The sequence below is a fragment of the Pan paniscus genome, chromosome 15 (genome assembly GCF_029289425.2).
Source record: "Pan paniscus chromosome 15, NHGRI_mPanPan1-v2.0_pri, whole genome shotgun sequence".
Classification (NCBI taxonomy): Eukaryota; Metazoa; Chordata; class Mammalia; order Primates; family Hominidae; genus Pan; species Pan paniscus.
In genome coordinates, this window is record NC_073264.2 from 93,177,550 (window position 1) to 93,197,694 (window position 20,145).

General features: G+C 39.3%; 1 protein-coding gene and 1 pseudogene across 5 annotated transcripts in view; one reads left to right on the top strand and one right to left on the bottom strand.

Annotated features, from left to right (window-relative positions):
* Positions 1-20,145, bottom strand: part of TRIP11 (thyroid hormone receptor interactor 11) — an 84,741-nt gene that overhangs the window by 52,807 nt on the left and 11,789 nt on the right. For 3 of the 4 annotated variants that reach the window (XM_063596382.1, XM_063596381.1, XM_055097959.2), the window contains 3 exons: positions 14,171-14,232; positions 6,613-6,723; positions 2,850-3,125 (listed from right to left, as the gene is read on the bottom strand). In XM_063596382.1, coding sequence (XP_063452452.1) covers positions 2,850-3,125; positions 6,613-6,723; positions 14,171-14,232 — 449 coding nt within the window. The remainder of the gene's footprint in view (positions 1-2,849; positions 3,126-6,612; positions 6,724-14,170; positions 14,233-20,145) is intronic. The other variant, XM_008958208.5, reaches the window with a different exon arrangement.
* Positions 6,769-8,870, top strand: LOC103784038 (prothymosin alpha-like; annotated as a pseudogene). The gene has a single exon (XR_010109834.1). The product of XR_010109834.1 is annotated as a prothymosin alpha-like (transcript).

Below are 20,145 nucleotides of genomic sequence, written 5' to 3' on the forward strand. Positions count from 1 at the left end.
ACACTTTGGGAGGCAAGGCGGCTGGATCACAAGGGCAAGAGATCAAGACCATCCTGGCCAACAGGTGAAACCCCGTCACTATTAAAAATACAAAAAAAAAATTAGCTGGGAGTGGTGGCGGGTGCCCGTAGTCCCAGCTACTTGGGTGGCTGAGGCAGGAGAATTGCTTGAACCTGGGAGGCAGAGGTTGCAGTGAGCCAAGATCCCACCACTGCACTCCAGCCTGGTAGACAGAGCAAGACTCCATCTCAAAAACAAAAAAAAAAACAAAAAAAAACCTTTCAGTTTCCTTATTTATAAAATAGAGGTAATACATCTATCTCATAATTATTAACATAATAATATATTGGGATAATACATATGGAAACATAAAATGTAATGCAAATATTAATTTTTATTACGTCTTGCTAGAAAATTAAGTCCTCTGAACGGTCCCAATTATGCCTTTTTCACCTTTATAGTCTAGTACAGGTCTGTCATGGAGTAGGCATTCAAGATATGCTGAAATGAACACACCAAAAACCATTCTCTTCCCTATGAAATCTTACTCTAACCAATGTTTCTTAAAATGTGTTCCTTAGGTTATCAGAATCACCAGGGTTATTTGTTTAAATGCAGTTTAAGGCCCTAAAACTGGCTAACAAATTGATATCCCTGAAGGTACCACAGAAGATCTACAATACTGCCAAGTTCTCCAGGTCATTTCTTATACATACAAAGTTTACTGCTTTTTGGAGATAAGATGGACAAACAGATCATCCTCTCTAAAGCTTATTTTGGGTACTGAGAATGTCTAGCAACTTGTGAAAGAAGGAGATAATTTTAATTGGGAAGATTTCTCCTTTACATAACTAGATTACATTCATAAAAACACAAAAAATAATCTCTTTACTCATGTAATTTTTTTTTACATTGATGAAATTAAATCCAAATAAACAGTCTTCCAGTTTACTCCAGGTCTCATGTCTACAATTTCCATAGTATACAGGTTGAGAATCCCTAATTCAAAAATCCAAAATCTGAAATGCTCCAAAATCTGAAACATTTGAGTGCCAACATGATGCCACAAGTGGAAAATTCCACACATAAATATTTAACGCAAATTTTGGTTCACGCACAAGTTATATAATATTACTTAAAATAGTGTATAAAATTACCTTCACAAGTACCTATGGGTATAAAGTTTATACGTAACATAAATGAATTCCATGTTTAGACCTGGGTCCCATCCTCAAGATATCTCATTATGTTTATGAAAATATTCCAAAATCTGGCCGGATGAAGTGGCTCATGTCTGTAATCCCAACACTTTGGGCGGCCTGAGGTCAAGAGTTTGAGACCAGCCTGGGTAACATGGTGAAACCCCATCTCTACTAAAAGTACAAAAAAACATTAGCCCGGTGTGGTGGCGGGCGCCTGTAATCCCAGCTACTCAGAAGGCTGAGGCAGGAGAATTACTTGAACCCGGGTGGCAGAGGTTGCAGTGAGCTGAGATGGTGCCACTGCACTCCAGTTTGGGCAACAGACTGAGACTCTCTCTCAAAAAAAAAAAAAAGAAAAGAAAAGAAAAGAAAAGAACAAGAAAAGATTCCAAAATCCAAAATCTGAAACACTTCTAGTCTCAAGCATTTCGGATAAGAGATATTCATCCTGTATAAAATCTGATATATAAGACAAAAAAGGGCTCCTTGGAAGAAAGTTTACAGCCCCAAATAGCAAATCTCTAATGCATGAGAAACAACACAAAATAGTTTATCATATTTTATAATATCAATTACCAGATTTTCATTTTACATGTAACTAGAGCTAGCAGAAACCTCAGACAACATCTAAGCAAGCGGTTTCAAACATGGTGCCTCGGAGTCCTGGTGTTTACACCAGAGGAGTCTCAGGGACTCCAGAAGAGAAGGTTCTTGGTTCAACCACAGCAACTCAATTTTTTTCCTCTCATGTTTTATTAAAAAAAAAAAAAAAAGGATCTGTTGCTTTTTTTTGAAAATTTTTTCCAAATAGTGTACAGAAAGGGAAACTCAGACTAGCAGAGAAAGATGACATGACCAAAATCACTTAGAAAGTCATTGGCAGAGAGGCCAGGCGCAGTGGCTCATGCCTGTAATCCCAGCACTTTGGGAGGCCAAGGCGGGCAGATCACGAGGTTAGGAGTTCGAGACCAGCCTGGCCAACATAGTGAAACCCCATCTCTACTAAAAATACAAAAATTAGCCAGGCATGGTGGCACGCACCTATAATCCCAGCTACTTGGGAGGTTGAGACGGGAGAATCATTTGAACCCGGGAGGCGGAGGTTGCAGTGAGCCAATACTGTGCCACTGCATTCCAGCCTGGGTGACAGAGTAAGACTCTGTCTCAAAAAAAAAAAAAAAAAAAAGAAAGAAAGAAAGTCACTGGCAGAGGCCAGGCGCAGTGGCTCACACTTGTTATCCCAACACTTTGGGAGGCTGAGGTGGGCAGATCACCTAAGGTCAGGAGTTCGAGACTAGCCTGGCCAAAATGGTGAAACCCCTTCTCTACTAAAGATACAAAAACTAGGCATAGTGGCGTGTGCCTATAATCCCAGCTACTCAGGAGGCTGAGGCAGGAGAATCGCTGGAACCCAGGAGGCCGAGGCTGCAGTGAGCCAAGATCGCGCTACTACACTCTAGCATGGGAGACAGAGCAAGATTCTGTCTCAAGAAAAAAGAAAGAAAGTCACTGACGGAATTAGAATACAGGTTTTCTATTTCCTAGTCCAGGGTTCTTTCTGATATCAAAAGCTCTACATACAGCTTTTTATATTACACCAGTAATTTTACTCAAAGTTTTCAAAAACTCTAAAAAATTTTTATCTACCTGAGCAATATGCCTCCAATGGCCAACTTCAGACTCAAGTCTTGAAACTTCATTTGAGAGTCGGTTTATTTCTTGTTGGGATGAAATTATATCACCAAAGTCCATGTCATCGTCATGGAAAGCTGAAGGATGATGACTAATCCCATAAGCGAATGAAGATGATGCAGTGGTTGCTGGTACACCAGCTCCTGAAGGTACTGACTGAGCAGCTGACTGCAGTTTCAGCAACTGATCCTGGAGTGCAATCTGTCTGGCTTTAAGATGGCTGATTTCTACCTATATATTTATAATCCAAGTTTTAGAGAAGGTACTTTAAAACAATCATATTGACTTTTTATAGATTTGTATTAAAAGACACAATACAATAATTTGTCTAAGATTATCCAATGATGGTCCTCTATCAACTGAATCTAAGTCTTATATAACATTCTAAGCATAACATTTTTATTTAAAACACACTCACAATTAAAGCATAAATAATGTTACAAATAGTAGAAATATCAGAATTTTGTATGTTAACTAAAGCAATGAATTTCTCAGTTAAACATGGGTTTGCTATCTTCTCTGCATGGAGTAGTATAGGCAATTTCTTAGGGTTCTGTTTGTGATTACCAAATCTTAAATGATGAGAAAATGAAAGCTGTGTCCGTCTATGCACTGGAAATTTTCTTAGAATATCTCCTGTTACAAGGGTGTTGTGTAACTGATTATGGCTGGATGTAGGCTTAAAATGCACCATGAATCTGAGGTAACTTTGTATTGACCTGCACAACACAGCTGGAAGAATGCTTTGATTTATAAATCCAATCTTTTTAGATAAGATAACAGTGAAACAGTGAGCCCATGGTTATTAGCCCATGAATCTTAAAAAGAAATAATATACTGAAAGTGGTCTTAGCTTTAGATTTGGCAAAGAGGAGCCAGCGAAAATCTGACCTATTTAGGAAGAGAACAGTTCTGAAGTTCTGAAATTACCAGCAGTTTTGACTAAAGGCGGGTAAGTCATAGCGCAAAAGAAATTATAAACACAGGACCTACCAAAATGCCACATCCATTCTTGTAAAAGATTATTCAAAACACAAAATCAAACAATATAGACAGAACTGAAAAAAGTTTTCTATAAAGTAGAGTAGTCCAGAAGACACTGCCACAACTGAGGAAAATTTGATATTAGGAAGACAGCCAACAAGTAACAGTATTTCTATATGCATAAAGTTAAGCAAGTAGACAAAAACCAAACACATTTATGTCGTATGTCATAACAAACAAGTTTTTCATATTGGAGCCCCTTCTCAAATGGAAATTTATAGTAGTGTACAAATTTCATTCATTTTCCCACAAATGACATGAGATAAATTCCATCTTGGAGAATATGAACATCACAATGAGGGCCGCACACAGATTCAGGAAATAACAGATCTATATAATCATATCTTTCATCCTCGTAAAAAGTACTAAAATCCACATCTTTTTCAAATGTAGCTATATTTAAAAAGCTATCATTATATGATATTTACATCAACTTGTAGTTATACAAGTGCAGGCTGTAATAACAGATATTTCCAAACCTGAATGCTTAATGTGCCCTCTAATATCGATAGTTAAGTAGAACATAAAATACCAAAATTTTCCCCACCAGTGTTTTCAACTGTGAGGTAGGCATCAGAATAACCTATGGAGCTTTTGAAAATGACCAATACAGGTTGAGTATCCTTATCCAAATGCTTGGGACTAGAAGGGTTTCACATTTCAGGTATTTTCCAATTTGAGAACATTCTCATAAATATAATGAGATATCTTGGGGATGGGACCCATGTCTAAACACGAAATTCATTTATGTTTCATATACACCTTATACCCACAGGTACGTGTGAAAGTAATTTTATAAAATGCTTTTAACAATTTTGTGCATAAAACAAAGCTTGTGTTCAGTACTTATTTGTGGAATTTTCTACTTGTGGCATCAAACTGGCACTCAAAGTTTTGGATTTTGGAGCATTTCGAATTTTGGTAGGAATGCTCAACCTGCACCAGGGCCTCTTTCCAGTACACTAAGTTAGAATCTCCTAGGTGGTGTAAACATGTATATGCTTTTAAAGTGTCATAATGATACAGCTGTAAACCCCTGGGTAGGAGGAACTACTGTTCTATCATAATGTTTATAACTCAATGCTACTCAAAATGTGGTCCACGGACGAATGCAGTTGAATGCTCACTACCAGTCCAGAGCAAGTATAGCAATGTGAAAAGTAAGGTTTAAGACTTTTAAAGCAATTTAGTAGTAATTTTATATCTGCTGAACTTTTTTTTTTTTCTTTTTTGAGACGGAGTCTCGTTCTGTGACCCAGGCTAGAATGCAGTGGCGTGATCTCAGCTCACTACAACCACCGCCTCCCAGGTTCAAGCAATTCTCCTGTCTCAGCCTCCCAAGTAGCTGAGACTATAGGCATACGCCACCACGTCCGGCTAATTTTTGTATTATTAGTAGAGATGGGGAATCAAGAAAAAAAAAAGTAGCCTTGTAACTTTAAATTGAACTTGAGGACAGGCACAGTGGCTCACGCCTGTAATCCCAACACTTTGGGAGGCCAAGGTGGGCGGATCACCTGAGGTCAGGAGTTCAAGACCAGCCTGGCCAATGTGGTGAAACCCCATCTCTAATAAAAATTCAAAAATTAGCCAGGCGTGGTAGTGCATGCCTGTAATCCCAGCTACTCAGGAGGCACGAGAATTGCTTGAACCGGGATGCAGAGGTTGCAGTGAGCCGAGATTGCACCACTGCACTTCAGCCTGGGCGACAGAGAAAGACTCTGTCTCAAAAAAAAAAAAAAAAAAAAAATTATTTGAACTTGCAACTTTGCCTTTTTTAGTATTCATTTTATTTTTATAGTAATTCATTTTGTATTGTATTTTATGAAATTATCACTTCCCAACAAATTGGAAATTTAAGCACTACTTTCAATACCTATGTATATCTTTAACGTGCTATACTTTTATCTTTCACCTTAGCATGTCACTAAAGGAACTAGAAAGCATAGGAATTAGAAAGCATGACACCTAAATTTTAAAAACCCAAATATAAAGTTATGGTAGAAATGAACATTTAGTCAACAAACTGAAAAACATCCAAATGATCTGGATAATATAACAGGAAATGGTTCCATTCAATGTAAGTATTTATTGGGGGCCACTTATGTACTAAACACTAAAGAGAATTCAGTAACAGCATGACACATGAGGACACAGACTGTATTTTAAGGATTCAGAGTAACATTAAATTATATAATATCTACTACCAGCACTGTAAAGCAAAGATAAATCAATTCCAAAGCAGCCATTTCAAACTAAAAAACCCAAAAACATTTATAAAGCAATTATATGTAAATTATAATATGTTTAATAGTTTTTCCATGGAAAATCAAGCACATGCCAATACAACAAATATTAGGCTTCATAAAATCAGAAATTATAAGCAACAGATCCCTAAAGATATTTTATACAAAAACTTTTTCTTCTTCTTTTGGAAAGAAAAAAAATTATACTTCACACAGGTTGGTTTATATATGTAAACTTAATAAAGTTTACATTACCTTACAAAGTTCTTATTAAATAAGGGATATCAAACCGAGTCGAAAATTATTAAATTCATCACCTTTTCATATTTTTACAGATCTGAATATACCTCGATTTATATTCTAACTCTAAAAACATACCTAAATACATTACAGTGAAGTACATATGAAGTAACTGTGATAACATTTACCTCTTTTTGTTGAAGTTGATTTCGGTAACTTGTAGATTGCTGCTTTATTTGAATCTCTGATGCTTCATGTTTCTCTTCTAGATCAGTACAAAGTTTCTTAAGCCTTTCATTCTAGAAAAAAAAGTATTTTCAACAAAAAGACTGCAAGTAAAACATGTAATTAGTTATGTGCACGGCATTATGAAAAACGTACTGCTTCCCCCCCCAAAAATGTCAAATATAAAAGGTCTCGGACAGAATTCTGGACTTTAAAATATGCTTTTAAATTAAAGTTAAAAATGCACTGACCAGCCGGGCACTGTGGCTCACGCCTGTAATCCCAGCACTTTGGGAGGCCAAGGCAGATCATGAGGTCAGGAGATCGAGACCATCCTGGCCAACATAGGGAAACCCCATCTCTACTAAAATACAAAAAAAAATTAGACGGGTGTGATGGTGTGTGCCCGTAATCCCAGCTACTCGCGAGGCTGAGGCAGGGGAATTGCTTCAACCCGGGAGGCGGAGGTTGCAGTGAGCCGAGATCATGCCATTGCATTCCAGCCTGGTGACAGAGCGAGACTCCGTCTCAAAAAAAAAAAAAAAAAAAAAAAGCACTGACCATGTTTATACAGACAGAATATGCATAATTCTAAACCAAACAGTGAAATATTAACATTTTGCTCAGATTGATTTTCTGCTAAGAAAAGGCCACGAATCAATGTTTCCCCATCTTTGTATACCCAGTTCTAGCACACAGCAGTCAATACATATCTAGTAAATAAATGGATTACATGTTTGAACTTTTGTTTTCTTCCCCAAACAGAACTTTTTTTTAAAAGAAATCTTTCTGGTTGAAGTACAGGGAGGAGGCTAAAATCTCACATAATTTGCTTGTCTTTCAGGGTCCCTGAAGGACCTCGGAAAAAATCCATTTTGAAAACCACTACTAGAACTGTTTGAAAAAAGTTAAAAGTACACAAAATAGCCTAATTCAATGAACCTAGACATTACACACTGTCTTTTAAGATGTTGAAAAACACGAAAAAAATTACTGAAATTGTATGTACCTAAATATTAAATTATCTTAACCTATGATCATTCCTTATTTGAATGAAATAATAAGAACATAATGGGGCGCCCCACTGGCTGCTCTGAAAAGCCATCTTTGCATTGTTCCTCGTCCGCCTCCTTGCTCGCCGCAGCCGCCTCCGCCACCGCCGCGGACTCCGGCAGCTTTATCGCCAGAGTCCCTGAACTCTCGCTTTCTTTTTAATCCCCTGCATCGGATCACCGGCGTGCCCTACCATGTCAGACGCAGCCGTAGACACCAGCTCCGAAATCACCACCAAGGACTTAAAGGAGAAGAAGGAAGTTGTGGAAGAAGCGGAAAATGGAAGAGACGCCCCTGCTGACGGGGAAAATGGGGAGCAGGAGGCTGACAATGAAGTAGATGAACAGGAAGAAGGTGGGGAGGAAGAAGGTGATGGTGAGGAAGAAGGATGGAGATGAAGATGAGGAAGCTGAGTCAGCTACGGGCAAGCGGGCAGCTGAAGATGATGAGGATGACGATGTTGATACCAAGAAGCAGAAGACCGACGAGGATGACTAGACAGCAAAAAAGGAAAAGTTAAACTAAAAAAAAAAGGCTGCCGCGACCTATTCACCCTCCACTTCCCCTCTCAGAATCTAAACGTGGTCACCTTCAAGTAGAGAGGCCCGCCCGCCCACCGTGGGCAGTGCCACCAGCAGATGACACGCGCTCTCCACCACCCAACCCAAACCATGAGAATTTGCAACAGGGGAGGAAAAAGAACCAAAACTTCCAAGGCCCTGCTTTTTTTCTTAAAAGTACTTTAAAAAGGAAATTTGTATTTTTTATTTACATTTTATATTTTTGTACGTATTGTTAGGGTCTGCCATTTTTAATGATCTCGGATGACCAAACCAGCCTTCGGAGTGTTCTTTGTCCTACTTCTGACTTTACTTGTGGTGTGGCCATATTCATTATAATCTCAAAGCTGAAAAAAAACCTTGTAAAAAAAGCAAAAACGACAACAGAAAAACAATCTTATTCCGAGCATTCCAGTAACTTTTTTGTGTATGTACTTAGCTGTACTATAAGTAGTTGGTTTGTATGAGATGGTTAAAAAGGCCAAAAATAAAAGGTTTCTTTTTTTTCCTTTTTTGTCTATGAAGTTGCTGTTTATTTTTTTTTGGCCTGTCTGATGTATGTGTGAGACAATGTTGTCCAACAATAAACAGGAATTTTGTTTTGCTGAGTTGTTCTAACAACAACAACAAAAAGAACATAATGGGGCAAAAGAAATGGACACTAAAACTCTCTACAAAAAAGAATTTACAAATAATTGCAGATAACAATTTACTAAGCATTCTACTAATATACCCACAAACATGGTTTAACAACAATGAATGAGAAAAAGAAGACTGATGGTGAGAAAGAAAGCTCTTGCTAAAAGGTGAAGACTTTTTCACTTTGGGGATGTCATTTGTTTTCTTCTTAGATTCTAGGAACTTCTGATGTCAACAGATGTGAAAATAATGATCCAGGAAGATTACATAAATTCCCAGAGAAAACCAATGGAATAATCAAAGGAATAATTACAGCATCCACAAATCCTAGTTTGGGACTCTATCCCCAGAAATCTAACACAGACCTTAATTATCCTGAAGAACTAGTAGTAAGAAACAGGACCAATGGTCCCAACAGCTGATTACCTTCTATTCTACTGGCTGCTTTTGCATGACTTTCTGTAAGCTGTTTATATGAAAAACACCATACATAACTCAGCGATATAATATACTGAAGTCAAACCCTGGTTATAAAAGTTCACTTCAGGTTTTTTTTCACACAAAAATACCTAAGGTTATTTATTTAACTCCGATTAATAAATAGAACTGTGAAACTTTGAATATGGTCAATATCTACTTGGTTGTCTGCCCTCATCTCCATAGCCATATGAGAGTCAGAAAGATTGAGAAAGGGCTAGGCGTGGTGGCTCATGCCTGTAATCTCAGCACTTTGGGAGGCTAAGGCAGGAGGATCACTTGAGCCCAGGAGTTCAAGACCAGCCTGGGCAACATAAGGAACAAAAAATACAAATACAAAAATTAGCTGGGCGTGTTGGCTTGCACCCATAGTCCCAGCTACTCAGGAGGCTGAGGAGGGAAGACTGCTTGAACCTGAGAGGTCAAGGCTGCAGGGGAGCCATGATCACACCACTGCACTCCAACTTGGGTGACAGAGCAAGACCCTGTCTCAAAACAAAAAGAAAGGCTGAGAGAGCAAATGAAGGACAGTTTCTCTTCATGTGGCTGAACCCATAAAATATGAAAAGAGTTGCCAGAGATAATATTTTCTATTATATGGAATATTGAACAGAGGGGGCTGGTCTGAAAGGAGAAAAGAATAAATGCATAGAAAGAAGAAAAGAGAGTACAAATGAAAAGAGAGACAGACTCCTGATGGCCTCCAGTTCTAGCTGCAGTCCCTCTAAAGTCAGACTACATTTCTACTATTGAAATCCATAGGACACTCATATCTTAAAATATTCCGTCCTGCTTAATCCTTGGTTATACCATTAGGGTCCACTGAAATCAACTTAATTTCTTTTTTAGGCAGTCCTAACTATTTGTAAAACTTGATATTTATGATTTTTATTCTTTCTGAGAGGTCTACCAACAAAGAGAAAATTTACCTATTTTAAAAAATAGAATAAAACATTCTATCTTACAATTACCATAGGGTACCGTGGATCTTTATATAAATCTAAGAAAAATCATGGGAGCAAAATCAACTTGTATTTTCTGTATCTTAAAACATTTTGCTCTTTTACTATCATGGGAATTTTAAAAAATCATTTAAAAAATTATTCCCAACTATTTTAAAAATGACAATAACAAGAAAACGGAAAACTTATGAAATCACCTAGGAGAATGATGCAATGGTAAAATAACCAGTTTTCTGACTGCATTGCCCAAAGTATTACTTTTTTTTTTCTTTTTTTGAGATGGAGTCTCACTCTGTCACCCAGGCTGGAGTTTACTGGCACAATCTCGGCTCACTGCAACCTCTGCCTCCCAGGTTCAAGCAATTCTCCTGCCTCGGCCTCCTGAATAGCTAGGATTACAGGCACATGCTACCACACCCAGCTAATTTTTGTATTTTTTGTAGAGATGGGGTTTCACCATGTCAGTCAGGCTGGTCTCAAACTCCTGACCTCATGATCCACCCACTTCAGCCTCCCAAAGTTTACAGGCATGAGCCTGTAATCATGGATTACAGGCGTGAGCCACCATGCCTGGCCTATATCATCTTTTTAAAAGAAAACAGCTGTCTACAGACACCACTTTTTGTAGTTTTGTTTTTTCTCTTTCATCAAACACAGTTAAAAACTCAGAATTTTTAATTATTTGATGAAGAGAAGAAAACTGACAAAGGAAAACATTCACAATTATTAGACAACTTAGAAGATTAATGCGAAGAGACAGAAAGCAGCATTCTAGAGTCTAATGGTTATGGTGAAACTGACTGTAGAAGTGAAATCTTACACAAATCTTCAGATGGCAATATCCTGGAAGAATTTTCTAAGTCAAGAATTGATGAGTGAATAATATATTTTTAAGAACAAAAAAGAAATATGGCTTTCACATCAGTCATTCAACAGGAAAATACTTCACTCTGCATTATTTTGTGACAAGGACTTAAACCATTTCATTTTGCTAAGCAGATACATGACAGTATTCTTTTTTTATTTTTATTTTTTATTTTTTTTGAGAGTCTCGCTCTTGTTGCCCAGGCTGGAGTGCAATGGCGGGATCTTGGCTCACCGCAACCTCTACCTCCCAGGTTCAAGTGATTCTCCTGCCTCAGCCTCCCAAGTAGCTGGGATTACAGGCATGTGCCACCACGCCCAGCGAATTTTGTATTTTTAGTAGAGACAGGGTTTCTCCATGTTGGTCAGGCTGGTCTCAAACTCAGGTGATCCACCCGCCTCGGCCTCCCAAAGTGCTGGGATTACAGGCGTGAGCCACCATGCCCGGCCACGTGACAGTATTCTTTCATCATGTATATTTGTACACCAACATTTACTTGATATGTTCATATGTAGAAGGCTGAAAGCAGGTGTGTATACAAAGGCAACTGGGAGGAAACAGATGACACAGAAATGAAAAAAACTCAGTGGACTGATCATTCTAATTGGCATTTATAAATCTAAGAATAAACATGCTTTTGAAATTATAGAGCAAAGATGACAGCCATCATCTCTTCAATAAAATCATGAGCCATTAAAATTTTCAAAAGTATTGCTTTTAATGACACAATCAAGAAGAACCAGGCTGGGCATGGTGGCTCATGCCTGTAATCCCAGCACTTTCAGAGGCCAAGGTGGAAAGACTGCTTGAAGCCAGGAGTTTGAGACCAGCCTGGGCAACAGAGCAAGACATCGTCTCTACAAAAAATTTTATTTATTTATTTATTTTTTTTTTTACTTACTTACTTACTTATTTATTGGAGATGGAGTCTTGCTTAGGCTGGAGTGCAATGGTACGATCTTGGCTCACTGCAACCTCCACATCCCGGGTTCAGGTGATTCTCCTGCCTCAGCCTCCCAAGTAGCTGGGATTACAGGCACCTGCCACCATATCCAGCTAATTTTTGTATTTTTAGTAGAGACAGGGTTTCACCATGTTGACCAAGCTGACCTCAAGTGATCTGCCCACCTCAGCCTCCCAAAGTGCTGGGATTATAGGCATGAGCCACCGTGCCTGGCCTATTACAAAAAATCTTTAAAAATTAGCTGGGTGCGGTGTTGCATGCCTGTGGTACCAGCTACTCAAGAGGCTGAAGCAGAAGGATCACTTGAGCCCAGAAGTTCAAGGCTGCAGTGAGCTATGATTGTGCCACTGTATTCCAGCCTGGGCAAAAAAGCAAGACCCTGTCTCAAAGCAACAACCACAACGAAAAGAACTAGAAGTAATAATAACCTGAAATCTATTAGAGAGGTAACTGAAATTTGGAATCAATATTTTACAAGATAAAGATATTCCAGGTTATGCAATTAAGGGTTAAAAAGCAGTTAACTGAATTCAAAGAACATTGCTTATTTTGAGTCTTTATGCTTTCAAAACCAGAAAAAAAATTAAATAAAAATTTGGATTTGCTGTATTTAAATTATTAAAATGTCTTTTTCTTTTTTTGATACAAGGTCTCACTCTGTCGCCTGGGCTGGAATACAGTGGCAGGATCACAGCTCACCGCAGACTTGACTTCCTGGGCCCTAAGATCAGGTGATCCTCCCACCTCAGCCTCACAAGTAGCTGGGACTACAGACACCCACCACCACACCTTGACTAATTTTTTTATCTTTATTTTTTGTAACCAGTCTCAAACTCCTGGCCTCAAGCCATCCTCCCACCTCCACCTCCCAAAGCACTGAGATTACAGGCATGAGCCACTGCGCCCAATCTAGACCCTAATAATGAATAAAACATTAAAATTAATTTGCTATTCCTGTATCCTTTTTTTCTTTTTTTGGATGGAGTTTTTCTCTGTCACTCAGGCTGGAATGCAATGGCGTGATCTCGGCTCAGTGCAACCTCCGCCTCCCAGTTTCCAGCAAGTCTCCTGCCTCAGCCTCCTGAGTAGCTGGGATTACAGGTGTGCACCACCACATCCAGCTAATTTTTTTGTATTTTTAGTTAGAGATGGGGTTTCACCATGTTGGCCAGGCTTGTCTCAAACTCCTGACCTCAAGTGATCCACCCACCTCGGCTTCCCAAAGTGCTCGGATTACAGACATGAGCCACTGTGCCTGGCTGCTATTCCTATATTCTTAACTTTTTTGTATCCAAATATTATTATCATTTTAGTGTTTAAAATGCTCCAGGTTAAACAGAATTGCATTCTTAATATTATACTTAGCTGGGCGTGGTGGCTCACGCCTGTAATCCCAGCACTTTGGGAGGCTAAGGCGGGTGAATCACGAGGTCAGGAGTTTGAGACCAGCCTGGCCAATGTGGTGAAACCCTGTCTCTACTAAAAATACAAAAATTAGCCGGGTGTGGTAGCGTGCACCTGTAGTCCCAGCTACTCGGGGGGCTGAGGCAGAAGAATTGCTTGAACCCAGGAGGTGGAGGTTGTAGTGAGCCAAGATAGTGCCACTGCACTCCAGCCTGGGTGACAGAGTGAGACCCCGTTTCAAAAAAAATATATATATATATGCTTAAATAAATGTGCCACTGCAATTTAGTATGCTGTTAGAACACAGTAAACTCTGGATTATGATAAATTATTGATACTATTATTTCTATATTTGGCAGTTTTCCTACTTATACAGAAATAGAGATGGGAATATTAAAGAATAGCAAACTGCAGTAACAGGTAAATATATTTTTCATCTACAGAAGGTTGATAAAAGCTCAAAAAACAATCGAAATTAAACAAGAAGAGAAAAAAAGTGCTAAGCAGTACATTTAAAAAAAAAGGATCAAAGTAATGTTTGAGTAACCTTCATGACTTCAAAAAAGAAAAATATAAGTAGTCTTTGATTTTTCTTACCTCTGATCTCAAGATTGCATGAATGGCTTCAATTTCCTTTGTCCTAGAATCAGGTAATTCTGCTACAAGAGAAATAACAAATATTGAATATTTAATCAATACCATATGAAGTAATAAATAGGTATTTTCAAGAAAATATATTTCACTGAGTTTACACAGAATAGTAGGCTGATATGAAAGCATTCAGAAGAAACAAATCGCTTTATTTCCATAACAACTTTTCACTGACACTAATGTTCTTCATTGTCATAAAAGTCATTCTTTTTGCCTATGCCCTGTATCTTAGGATGTCTACCTTTACCCCTTAGAAATGTTCATTAAAATTTTGTTGTGGGAAATTAAGCTTTAGAAATTAAAACTATTTCTCTGTGGGCTAATGCTGCTATAATTTTAGATGAAGTTTACTCAACTGGGGCTTTAGGCCTTATTTCTAACTGTAAGAATTAAAGAAAGAGGAGAGAAACACAAAGGGTGGCTTGCCAGTTAAGACAGGTTTATTTTAGAGAAAACAAACCTGAGAGGGGTGTTCGGCTGAGTTAGGTTAGAGGCACACTCTCTTCCAGACTAAGAGTTTTTAAGGATTTAGGGTGGGAGAATTTATTAGAGGCTTAGACTGCTTCTGTGTTTTTTTGTAGTGCTTATCTGGGAGGGAGAGTTGTGTATTTGTTCCATTTTTTCTAGAGCTGCAGGCATACCCCCCGAGTCTGCTTTAGCTTCCCTATTTTAGTGCACCTGAAGGGAAAGGAATGTGCTTTCTAAGGCCCACTGCTTTACTGGGGCCCACTGTATGAGAGTGAAGTTTGGCAGTTACCCAAGAGACTTTACCCCCACCTCCCTTTGTGCCCGAGCACTCCCTCTGTATGTGTTTTACTGTCTGCTTTTCCTGGCTGCTTGTAGTTAGAAGAGAAGTGACTTCCTTGAAATGCATGAGGCTAGAAAGGGAGCTGGAGGTCAGGTACGGTGGCTCACCGCCTGTAATCCCAGCACTTTGGGAGGCCAAGGTGGGCGGATCACGTGAGATCGGGAGTTTGAGACCAGCGTGGCCAACAGGTAAAACCTCGTCTCTACTAAAAATACAAAAATTAGCCGGGTGTGGTGGCACACGCCTGTAATCCCAGCTACTCAGGAGGCTGAGGCAGGAGAATTGTATCTTAGGATGTCTACCTTGAACCTGGGAGGTGGAGGTTGCAGTGAGCTGACACCGTGCCACTGCACTCCAGCCTGGGTTACAGAGTGAGACTCTTGTCTCCAAAAAAAAAAAAAAAAAAAAAAAGGAAAAAAGGAAAGGGAGCTGGAACTTAAAGTGGCACTGTTTGTCTGAGATAACAGTGCTCCTGCTCTGTCACTAACTTCTGCTCTCAATACTATCAAATAATAAGTGACCTATAAACGAAGAAAAATACACTGAGAACACTTATTAAAAGTAACATAGACACAATTTATTAAAAATGGGAATGAGCTCAGTCTGGTTTTCTACATTTTCATCTTTATTTTTTAATTTTCTTGGAAAGGGTCTCACTTCACTCTGCCACCTAGGCTGGAGTATAGTGGTGTGATCATGGCTCACTGTAGCCTCACACTCTCTCGCTTCAGCCTTCCAAGTAGTTGGAAGTACAGGCACATGCGACCACACCTACCTAATTTTTTTACTTTTTTGGAGAGATGAGGTTTCACTGTGTTTCCCAGGCAGGTCTCGAACTCCTAGCCTTAGGGAATCCTCCACACTCAGCCTCCCAAAGTGCTGGGATTACAAGTGTAAGTCACCATGCATGGCCCTTGGTTTTGTACATTTTCATTTAAAAGTAGAGTGAGAGCCCAGCAGTGTCAACATGGCACCACTAATGCTGCTAGAAAATCATCATCTGGCTGGTCTCGGTGGCTCATGCCTGTAATCCCAGCACTTTGGGAGGCCAAGGCAGGTGGATCACTTGAGGTCAGGAGTTCAAGACAACCCTGGCCAATGTGGCAAAACTCCATCTCTACTAAAAATACAAAAAAAAAAAAAAAAAAAAACTGGCCAGTCATGGTGGTAGGTGCCTATAATCTGTAATCCCAGCTACTTAGGAGGCTGAGGCAGGAGAAATTGCTTGAACTGGGGAGGCAGAAGCTGCAGTGAGCCAAGATCGTGCCACTGCACTCCAGCCTGGGCGACAGAGCAAGACTCGGTCTCAAAAAAAAGAAAAGAAAAGAAAAGAAAATCATCATCCAGAGTTAGATTTTTTTTCTAAGTACTAGTATTTTTTTCATTACTCACAGCTCCTTAATATAAAAATAACTTATCTGGACTACAGTTTATTAGGAGTGTCCAATCTTTTGGCTTCCTTTGGCCATAATGGAAGAACTGTCTTGGGCCATACATAAAATACACTAACAATCGCTAATGAGCTTTAAAAAAAAAATCGCAAAAAACCTCATTATTTATTTATTTATTTATTTATTTATTTGAGACAGAGTCTCGCTCTGTCGCCCAGGCTGGAGTGTAGTGGCACAATCTCAGCTCGCTGCAACCTCTGCCTCCTGGGTTCAAGTGATTATCTCACCTCAGCCTCCCCAGTAGCTGGGACTATAGGCCTGCGCCACCACGCCCGGCTAATTTTTGTATTTTTTAGTAAAGAGACGAGGTTTCACCATGTTGGCCAGGCTGGCCTTAAACTCTTGACCTCAGGTGATCCTGAGGCCCTCCTCAAAGTGCTCCCAAAGTGCTGGGATTACAGGTGTGAGCCACCGCGCCCAGCCAGAAAAACTCATAACATTTTAAGCACATTTATGAATTTGTGTTGGGTCTCATTCAAAACCCATCCTGGGCCACATGTGGCCTGCAGACCACAGGTTGGACAAGCTTGGTTTAAATCAAAAGAAGCATGCAGTAATTACAGTGATAAACACTCTTGTTTAGAAAATCACCAGGTAGGGTTACTCTGTGGTTGGTTGTACATCTTGCTTGAAACTATGAAAGGACTGTTTAATTGCTACTCTGAAGAGGACAAGGTATAATCTAATTTGTTTAGGAAGGTAATTGTTAAAAGCAGCAACTATTTTAAAGAGGGATTTTACAAGTCCATGCAAACTCCACACCTCCCCCAACAAGAAAAACTTGGCCTTTTTAAGTACAAAGGGGAGATATTATGCAGACAAAAATATTCTGACTTTGTCAATAAGGGCAAATATGACATTTACCATTCATTAATGTTTACGATTTGGTAGACACAATTCCAGGCATTTTACACTCATGATTTCATTTAATCCTCTCAACCTCACAATAGGTATGATTATCCCTATTCAACATATAAGGAAACTGTGCTTTTGGAGGTTAATTTCTAATAATTTGCCAAAAATCCCACAACTTGTAATGCACAAAAGCAGAATTTCAACCCATGTCTCTCTGATTTAAAAGCCCAAGCTCCTAACCTTGAATAAATCAGTAGTGTTAGGTAAAACTGCAACCTTCTGATATTGTAAATATGGATGGCTTTCAAGTTGTCCCCATAGTGCTATTTTGGAACTGTTTTATTTTTCATTACTGACACAGGGTAAACACTAATAAATACTTGTTCAATGAATAAAAGAACTGTACTCTGACCCTCCTTTCCCTTTATTTTTTTAGACAGGGTCGTCTCTGTCACCCAGGCTGGAGTTCAGTGGTGCAATTGCAGCTCACTGGAGCCTTTAACTACTGGGCTCAAGCAAACCTCCCATTTCAGCCTCCCAAGTAGGTGAGACTACAGGCACATGCAGCCATGCCCAGCTAAAAACTTTTTGTAGAGTCCCTATGTTGCCCAGGCTAGTCCTCAACTCCTGGCTTTAAGCTATCCTCCCACTTTGGCCTCCCAAAGTGCTGAGATTACAGGTATGAACCACACCTGGCCAGACCCCTATTTTTAAAAATTTACAAAATCAATAAATTAGGTGTTAAGCAAGTCCGATTGAAATACAAAGGGAAAAGAATAAAGGCATTAAGCAACTTTGCAGATTTCTAATCACCCACTTGTGCCATTTTTATTGAGCATCTACTATGTGCCAAAAGGAAGGTGTCACATATTTGGTAATATAAGGAGCAAAAAAATTCAGTCCCCACCCTGGGCATCAGGAAAACAGATAAATTATAACTCAACATGTTAAATGCTGTCAGGGAGAGATCCACAAAGTTCTGTTAGAACACAGATCACCAACATTCAACTCAACAACTCAACCTGTGTGGGAGTCAGAATGGTTCACCAAGTACTTAAGTACCTGACATATGAGCAGGGTTGTACAGGAGAATTGTTTTCTGGGTGAAGGAGGAAATAGAGAAGAAAGGGCTTTCCATGTAGAGGCTTGAAGTTGTGTAAGTGCCTGACAAAATCCCACACGACAGAAGCTGTGCGTATAAGCAAGCATATGTATGTGCACATGTACAGCAACTGGTATGGCAACTAGAAAAGGTACATTGAAGGTCGGGTGCGGTGGTTCACGCCTGTAATCCCAGCACTCTGGGAGGCCAAGGCAGGAGGATCACCTGCGGTCTCAGGAGTTCGAGATCAGCCTGGCCAACATGGCGAAACCCCATCTCTACTAAAAATACAAAAATTAGCCAGGTGTGGTGGCACACGCCTGTAATCCCAGCTACTTGGGAGGCTGAGGCAGGAGAATTGCTTGAACCCGGGAGGCGAAGGTTGCAGTGAGCCGAGATCGCGCCACTGCATCCAGCCTACGCAACAGAGTGAGATTCAGTCCAAAACTAAGAGGTTTGGATTTTATTCTGTAACAGGGTCAAGAAATTTTTAAGCAGGTTTGTTTTTAGAAAGTAACTGACAATACAATAGAAAATGGACTGGGGTAGGGAGAAATGGGTGACAGGACATGAAAGAGGAATAGTCCCTGGGAAAGATTATAGGGATCTAAAGAATAAGGAGTAATAAAGGAAAGGACAATTCTGGCATAGGATAAACAAGATATCATGACAAACTGGAAGTAGGAGATGAAAAAAGACATAAAACAAGGACATGAAGATTTACAGTTTAGGAAACTGAGAGTGAAGCTATTAAGAATGAGAAAACAGCACATTTGGCAGGAGAACAAAATGAACACCACCTTAAACCTGGAAGACATCCAGGTTGAGGGATGCATATTCTCTGGCTTAGGGTCTAAGGAACAGCCAACCGTTTTCCCCTATCTAGGATACAAGGAGCGACCAGTCATTTCCCATAGTTATCCAGCCCTTCTGTGCTTCTGACTGCCCTCAAGGTCCCATGCTTTCCCCCACACGTAAAGAAGCCCTTTCATTTCTATCCCCAAACCTGTCTCACTGATGCACCTTTATGGCATGGGGAACGTAAAGAGGTAAAATGGATTTCGGTAGCTCCCCAGCCTATTCTTCCTTCCATCTAAATAGACCCCACAGAAATTCAAAACATAAGCATTATCTTTCTATCAAACCATCTTTCCCGATTTCTACCAAATAAATATGAAGGATCTGTTAAATTAGCAATTAAAAAAAAACTAAGCCAGAATACTAATTTATTAAATTTATTTATAAGAAATACAATTGTCAAAGCAGCAGCTCTCACCCAAAAGAACAGCCCATTATCTCCCTGGAGCACACTTAGATTGAAACTTTAAAACTGTTTTGATCCAAACATTGCTTACTGAAATGCCAAGAAATCAAAATAGTAATTAATGGATAGTAATTAATGTAGCCATTGATTACCATGTAACTCTGGGTCACTATTCATTAGTAAAACGAGATTGAGGACTTCAAAAATGAGTGAAGATTGCTAAGGGTACCTTAAGAATAGGGTTGTCTTCCCTATTCTACTGTCGAAATATGGGCGAAATGGGCGATTATACACAAAAATACATTCTCGGCTGGAACGCTACAATGTATCATCACAATAAGGAAAAGTAAAAAATAATTAAATAGAAAAACATGGCCGTGTTTCATAACATACTCAAGACAGAAAAGAGCAAAACTCACCAAGTGTTTAAATTATGAGTTA